The sequence below is a fragment of the Henckelia pumila genome, chromosome 2 (assembly GCF_033568475.1).
Source record: "Henckelia pumila isolate YLH828 chromosome 2, ASM3356847v2, whole genome shotgun sequence".
In the NCBI taxonomy this organism is placed as follows: domain Eukaryota; kingdom Viridiplantae; phylum Streptophyta; class Magnoliopsida; order Lamiales; family Gesneriaceae; genus Henckelia; species Henckelia pumila.
In genome coordinates, this window is record NC_133121.1 from 5,665,787 (window position 1) to 5,674,607 (window position 8,821).

General features: G+C 30.6%; 1 protein-coding gene across 1 annotated transcript; it reads right to left on the reverse strand.

Moving 5' to 3' along the window:
- Positions 1–4,134: 4,134 nt before the first annotated feature.
- Positions 4,135–6,948, reverse strand: LOC140882908 (uncharacterized). The gene is made up of 4 exons (XM_073289156.1): positions 6,725–6,948; positions 5,211–5,831; positions 4,955–5,130; positions 4,135–4,839 (listed from the first exon to the last, which is right to left on the reverse strand). Exons 1-4 carry the CDS (start codon positions 6,811–6,813, stop codon positions 4,241–4,243), a joined length of 1,485 nt encoding a protein of 494 aa, XP_073145257.1. The 5' UTR covers positions 6,814–6,948; the 3' UTR covers positions 4,135–4,240.
- Positions 6,949–8,821: the final 1,873 nt, after the last annotated feature.

The following is an 8,821-nucleotide window of genomic DNA, read 5'->3' on the forward strand; positions in this document are numbered from 1 at the left end:
TACATTTTTTAATATAAATTTTCATATAGTTTTAATTCGAAAAAAAATAATCAAAATTTCATTTTTTTAAAATATTATTTTAATGATGTGATGCATCAGGTCCTTTTGTTTGTTTGGATCCTCGTAACAAAACAAGGCAAGTTGTCAATGCTAGAGAATTTTCAGAGCGATGTTAAAAACTGGAAGAAAATTATAGTTGTTTTTTGTTTTTTTGTTTTTGGGTGAAAACGAGACACTTTTTATTTTGTAATAAATCGATTTAAGAATATTGAAATTTGAAACTCAGATTTTGTTGATTGAAATATTGTTCAGTAAAATGGTAGTAGTAGTTAAATTTGAGCAATAAAACAGTTAAATTCGAATATATATTAAATTTTGTTTGTGCGTATTTTAATTTATAAAATTTTGCTAAAGTTTATAATTTTATTAATGTGATGAGGCGTAAAATGGGTAGGATCACGACCGTGTGCTATCTAGGCCTAGGCTGGCGGTGACAGCGGGAATCAAGGCCTTAACTATAAAATAAAATAATAATGAGGCAAGTTGCTTGTTAGCTTAAGCAACAAGGATAAGGCTTAAGTTTTAAATCTATATAAGCGATTTTAGGCATGCGATGCGTGTTTATATATACTGTTTTTTTCTAAATAAAATGAGATAATTATTTTGTTTTCAAAACATAGTATTCCTTCCGTGCCATATATATTGTTCTTTTTGGATTTTCACATAGATTAAGAAAAATATATTGAGAAATCAAATTTTATATAAATTTCATATTTTATCTCTATTCAATGTATTAAAAAATGATTGCACAATTTTTAAGATGTAGTTAATAGGTGTATATTAGTAAAAAAGTGTAAAAAAATATTACTAAATATGGTATATGAATATATATTTGGGACAAACAAAAAATGAAACATTAACAATATAATTGGAACGAAAGTAGTATTATAAAATAAAATATGAGAGAAAAAAAAAACATTATCTTAATATCTCAGGTGAACGCATGAGATGTGAAGATTTTTATTTAATGAAATATATTACATTTTGTTTTTAAAATTTAAGATAACCGCTATTTTTTTTTAAAAAATAATAATAAAAAAAATTGAACGATGTTTAAAAGAAATGTGAAACCAAAACTTGGAGTGTGAGGTATTTTTGGGATTAGAATTTTTTTTCACTAAGTCACAGTTTTTATTATTGTCTCTTCTTTCATATAATAACTAGCTACCGCACACACACAATGTATGCGTAATATAATATATGTGAGTGGAATTGAAAAAACAGTGTGTAATTTGAAATGAACTGAATGTATAATAAAACTTTCGCTCTCACTAATCCAATCCATGTTTGTGCATGTCGGTTCTAATAAAATGCATGTATAAAAATTCAAGAGCAGTTGATAAGAATATGGGAGTAATGTTTGTATTAGAGTTGGAAGGGTATTTTTTAAATTTACACAATAACACATAGAAATTATTCTTTTTTATTGTTGATATGAAGACTATATTTGGCAAATTGCATAAAAATATCAAATATGGTTAGTATCAACTCCTCTTGCTTTATTAAATACTAAGAAATAATAATAATAATATATAGATATTAAAATAATAAGAAATAATAATTTTATATACATAATATTATACATATATAAATTATAATATTATGTATTTAAAATTAATTATACATATGGAATATATTGTTAAACGAAGTAAATTGGAAGTGGTAGGAAAAGGATAAGAACAAACTTTAGTCATTAATGTACTAATATAAAATTAGTTTTCATATATTTTAAGTTGTATAGTTTAAAATCATCTCATCTTTTGAGGAAATGAATGCGCTACTTCCATGATTAGTTCGATATATAATTTTTAATTTATTATATAATTCAAATCTACAATGAGATTATTGAGATGAAATAAAGATATGAAAACGATCAATATACAATTTTCTTTTTTTAAAAAGGCAAAGAAATAATCAATACACATTATATATCTTTCGCACCGAAGTGTGCCCGATCCAAAAAATGTGTTAAATAAATTCACATAATGTGTGTGTTTTTCTTGTTTAAATTACAAAAGTGTTGATCAAATTGCATCACAATATAGTAAAGTGAATGGAATCAAAGATGACATTAATGACTTTACATATTCATGGGTCATCTCATTCTATGTTATATCCAATGTTATAAAAAGCGCTAGACGGTAGGCGGGCGGCGACCCACCGTCTAGCGCCTAGCACCTAGCCGCTTAGGCAGGGCCTAGGCGGTTTTTTTTTAAAATCTAAATAATAAATAACTTAAAATATTCATGAGTTTTACTATAAAATATAATTTTTATATTTATGTTTTTCAATTTTTGTACGAAACGTCTAGGTGGTTTTTTTTTAAAAAAACTAAATAATAAATAACTTGAAATATTCATGAGTTTTACCATAAAATATAATTCTTTCAATTTTTATACGAAACTCTTATAAAATTTTAATAATAATAATAATAACAACAACAACAACAAGATAAATATTAATAGATATAAAGTCTTCATATGTAATATGATATTTAATTTTTTTTTGACTTTTTTTTATGCGCTTCTTCTTCTTTTTTTTTGTGTTTGTTTCTCGCTTCGCGTCTCTCTTTTATTTTTTCATTTTTAATTTTTTTAATAAAAAATAGTAACAGCCTAGGCGGATTTCTGTAATCCTAGGCAGCGCACAAGGCGGGAGATTAGGCGGGTAACACCTAGATGCATAGCCTAACAAGAAAGCGAGGTGATGAGCAACCGTCTAGCGCCTAAGCGACGCCTAAACGGGTCTAGACAGTGCCTTTTAGAACACTGATTATATCAAGAGTAACATTATCGTTTTTGTATCAATATTTTTTATTATGCGAAGAGATGTTCACAAACATTTGACACAAACACACCGAGAGTAAAATTTCAGGTCTAACAAAGACTATTTTCAATACTTTCACTCTCCTTGTCGCTTTCTTAACATGTTTTTCGACTTTTATATGTGAGGCATTCGAGCGATAAATATCGAATTCCAATTCAAACCTCCTACTAAGCAACATTAATCATTTAAAAATATTGTATGATTGATGTTAAAAATAATTATGTATAGACTATAGTGAATCTGAATATACAAGATCGGAAATTCTTAAAAGAGATTCTCAAGATCTAGAAAACGAATTGATTATGGCTTTAAATTCTTTTTAGGGGGATTATTTTAATTGAAGGATTCCTTATGCTTTGGATGATGAGTTGTTTAGTACGTGGATTAATTTGGCCTCTTTCTCTTCGCAAAGCAAAAAACCGATTAATAAATGGATGTCAAGTCTATCCCGACAACTCAAGCTCTTGTTTCCCATCTTCCAACTTACCTCGTATTTGCAAATACTAATCACGATTTAATTTTTATTCTATTAAACAATGGTTAACGAGACGATAAATGATATATAAATTTTTATTTTATTAAACAATAATTAATACGTTGGATGAGACGATGAATGATATATGTAATATTTAGATTATAAATTCGTGTATATAGATAATATGATGATCTATGAGTTTAACCATATATTTATAAAACTTGAACAAAACATTATATGATTTACGATAATGAAATCATATTTTATCTTTCGCGTTAAATGGTACGTTAATGTATATTTAATTCCAATTATTTTGGGTTGAAAGCTTATTTGAAGTACATTTTACTTGCGTTTTATTTGACACCCACTTCCATAGCTTTAAGAAATATCCCATGATTTAGGGGGGGAAATTAATTTAATTTCGTTGTGTGTGGGTTTATGTCACTCACTATTAATTAATGGAATTGTATAAAAATTAAACTTTCGGAAATTATATAATTTTTTAAGTTCCTCAACATTCATGAAATTTAGAAAAAGTAAGCATTTATGGAAGTATATAAGTTTTAAAAATATTTTAAAATAAGTAAAATTTCGAATAAAAAAATTAAAATCATATCCACAACGCTTAAATAATTCTTGATTAGTTTACAAATTTAATTGTTTTTTTCCAGTTTCAGCTAATTATGTGTTCTTCCAAAGAGATCTGATGAGTTTGGTGTGTGTGTGTATGGAACGTTCATGATAAATCCCTCACACAAAATGGTTTAAAAAAATATCATATGATTGCTACAAAGTAAAGAAAGGTGAACCTCACATTTTTCTTGATAATTGAAAAGAAATAAAATTTAACAAAACATTTTTGTCCATCTGAAGCAAAAATCATAGCATCTCAGTTTCCTTGGAACCACCTAGCCTAGCATTCTCCCTGTCCTGCTTAAAAGTCCAGTACAAAGGAGTGTAAAACAAGCAGCACAAGGCAGTAGGAACCACCATCATCGAGATAAGCCCTCTCGACAAAGCATACGCCTCTCTAGGCGACCCAAGAACCGGATCCACAGACTTGGGATCGTACCCGTACATCTTCTCTGCAAGGATCCCCACAAGGGGGGCTGCGAACGAGGAGAATGACAGCTCAAAAGCACGATCAAAGGCGTATATCATGGTACGGTGTTTTACGGGGACAACCTCAGCAAACATAGGGCCATTTGTGGCGGTTGCACACCAACTTACTGTTAGCCCCATAAAGAATAAGGTGACAGCAAATGTGTAGTAGCTGGTTACAGTTTGTGGGATGACAGTCAGAAGAAATATTGAAAATGGGATTCCTGTAAATGAGCTGAACTGTGCACACATGACACGTCCAGCTAAAGGGTATATTTGGGACATTTTGTCGGCTATTACACCTCCAAGAAACGACCCTAGAGCGCACCCAGCAGCGAAAAGACCAACCAAAGCTGCTGCACTGTTGTGATCAAAGCCTGAGAGAAAAAGTTTAGGCATGAATGAGCTAGTCTTGAGGCAAGTTTGGCTCATTTCATCAAGAATCAAATTGGTGGAAATTTCACTGAAAAGGAACATGTGAAAAAATCCTACCTATTAACTCAAACCACAAGGTGAAGAAAACGATGGCTGTCCAAGGGATTGAGCCAACAAGACCTTGTAAAACAATGTACCGAAAGGTTGGCACTTTCATAACGGCTTTCATGGTCGCCCATGATTCCAACCATATAGTCGTAGAACTTGTAATTTCTTTCTCTATCAAATTCTCCCTAAATCAAAGAAAAACCAACTCACAAATCATCTTTGAATCTTGAGATAAAGAGAAAACAGATGGTTGACAAATCTTTACCTATCAGAAATCTTGATCGTATCATGACCGTCACTAGCTCTTCTTGGATCAACAACAAAGCGAAAAACAAGAAACCCGATTAATGCACTTAAACTTGCCATCACGATAAAGGAGAATCTCCATCCGGGCATTCCCCAAAAATTGTAACCAGCCATAACTGTTGCAATAGCACCACCTCCTATACCTCCCACTGTTCCAACAAGATTCAAAAACCCAAATCCAGCACCTCTCACACCATCCGAATAGCTATCTGCGATAAAAGACTGAAGTGCCGGTATAACAATTGCTAGTCCAACGCCATTTACTGCTCGCCAAAATGCAACTTGAAGGAAATATTTGCTTACACCAACCGCTGCTGTAGATAATGCCCAACATAGAATGCCAATTGAAAGAACGGTTGGGCGGTCATAATTCATGGCTAATACACCTGCAACAGGTGATGCTAACCCTTGCACAAAGTTTCGTATGAACGTAAGGTATCCAAGATCAGATGGCCCAGCTTCAAAGGTTTCACTGACTTCTTTATAAACAGCAGGAAGGAGATTCTCATCAGCGCGCTCCATTATAGCGGCCATATTGATGATAATTAAAGAAAGAGAAATCCCGAAAATTTTTCTTGCTCTGTAGTATGTAAAACACAATTAGTCAGATGAAATTTACCTCAAATGTTCTTCAAAGGAACCAAAGAGAATCATGGAGTGGGAACTGTAACATCTTGGTATTGCACAAAGCTAAAGCTCTAGTAACACAACCATCCCGACCATTGATACAAAGTACATTGAATTTAGAGGTTATGTATATTATACACATAACAGAAGGATTGGTTGACGAAGCCTCTAGATTGCAAGTGTCGCGAAATACTTTATGAAGTGTTACTGACATTTGAAACGAAGGACGAACGAATCGCAGAGTTGGAAACCACAAAATTGTTAAACAAGAGTGAAGCACGTATCAAGAGGTTGAAGAAAACAAAACTCCATGTTTTTTGTGGCAAATTCCGAATGCCCTCTGTGATCTTTATTTCCCCATTACTAAAAGAGTACTGTAACATTGCATAAGCAATGTCAATTTCCAAGCAACAAGATAAGAGGCACTTCTAATTTACTAACTACAAGTACAGTTGTATATAAAAAAAATCTGATGAGCAACACCAGCAGCCAATCCCTTACCAGTAATCGGGATTCATAATCAGAGAAAATGACTACTAAATCCCAAAATCTTTCCTCGAAATGTCTGTTCCCATATAACGAATGAACATAAGCTGAATAGTGGTCGACCATAAATTCAAACAGAATCACAACAATCTACCCATGAGCCAAAATGATCAAATATTTCCGATGTTTTTTTATAAAAATCCAATCTTGAAGGGACCAAAACAACAAAAAGAAGCAAACCGAAATCATATCCCAACCGCAAACCGCATCAAGAAACTAACACCCAATCAACGGATCAGAAACAGAAAGCGGACAGCAGGGGATAACGATAACCATAACATGGGTGAATCGAAAACTAACTTCATGGCTCCAAGATTTGTCGGAAGCAGATTCTTGGATCGAAAATCAGCAGCCCCACGAACTCTGGATACCCTCAGGCCAAGGCCCATAAAACACTCGAAAGTCAACTGCAAGAAATCCTGGGATATTGTCGCGGGAGGCTGATCTCGATTAGCCAGCGGGCATCGCCAAGCACTGTGATGTGGTCGTGTGAAGCATTGACCAACCCATGATAGAATTTTCGAGCTTTTAAGTAACGTCAATTTACACTCCTTATGTATTTATTATTATTATTATTATTATTATTATTATTATTTATATATTTATTATGTATTTATTATTGTACATAAATCGCATGGTATTTTGATAATATATAAAGCTTTTAAGTAACGTCAATTTACACTCCTTATGTATTTATTATAAATCGCATGATAGAATTTTCGATTCGTTTCATGAATAAAAATCCGTGATACCATGTCATTTTGAAATGTTTATTTCTTATGAAATTTTTTGATAAAATTATATTTTTGGTCTTGTAATTTCCAGTTTTTGATCGACGAAAACGAATCAATTTATATAGTCCTTTGAGACTTTGATAAAACAAAAATGAAAAATGAGGAAAAAAAATACAAATTACGATATTAAAAAAAACAAATTCATTGTAAAAAGATTTAAAAAATAACAAAAATACAAATTACAGGAAATATATATAATTTTCCACGAAAAAATGATAATAATTAGATTTATTCGAAAATTGTTTAGCACCAATTCTAATCTAGTTTCAAAATATATTTCTGAAAAAATATATCATATATTGTTGTATTTTATGAAGGAAAAACAATTTAGAATGTCTGTTTCTTCTCTAATATGTAATTGTTTTTAATTTTGAAACTATTTTATTGGATTAATAATAATTCATATATGTAGTGAATTTGAAATTACTAGAGAATATATTTTTATGAAAAAGGGGAGAAATAAAATAAATATGATGTTATACTTATATATTTCGTACAATAAAAACATTTTATATTTGGATTCGTTTGTCATGCACAAATTTTTTACTCTCTCCCTGTCTTTAGATATTGTCCTGGCTGATGCGAGAAAATTACTCCGCTGTGGATGTTTTTGGGGTTTTTTTATTTTTAATTTAAAAAAATAAAATATTTCAAAAATAAGAAGTGTACAAAAACATTTCAAAAATACTTTAAAACGATGTCGATGACAGCGGACCCTGCAAAATAATTTTGCAGCGGACGAAAGCGGACCCTGCCATATAGATAGCGGACGCTGCTAGTTGCATGGGGACTTGCGCCCGGCAATACCCCATGCCTTTTTTTCTTTTTTTTTTTAATTTTTTTTTAAATTTTTTAATTTGTTTTTATAATTTATTTAATTTATAAATATTTATATAAAAAATGATTATGTATTTGATATTAAAAGGTAATTTTTTTCTCAAAAAATCAAACTTTTAATTTTAATTTTCGATTTAATTACCAAATAAAAAAATTATTAAGATAAAAATTAAAAATTTAACAGGTAAAAAATTAAACAGATTAAATAAATTTGTTTGTAATCAGTTATACTTATAAAAAAATTTGTTAACTTAAATAAACATATTTTGATTTGTAAATATTTTTATAAAAAAAATTATGTATTTGTTATTAATACCGTAATTTTTTTTTCAAAAAATCAATCTTTTAATTTTAATGTTGGACTTGATTACCAGCTAAAAATATTATTAAGATTTGAAAGGGAACAAAATCATGGGGCGTTAACTACAATTTTATTTTTATTCGATTTGAAAGGGAACAAAATCATATTTTTTTAATTATATTATTATTATTATATATATATATTTAAAAAAAGAGTTGTTCCCGAAAGGTATTACCGATTATACCGAAGCGATCACGACCTAGAGGCGGATCTACAACATGGCCCCCCAAAATTTTTTTCGAAGTCTTATTATTATATATGATTTTTTTGTTAGTATATGTATATATATAAATAAAAAGTTAGATGAATTGACAACTGGGACGTGCAGCTTAGGTGGTGATGTGTTTAGGGATGACAACGGGGCAGGTTCGAGGTTGGTTTGGGAAAACCCGAGACCCGACCCGC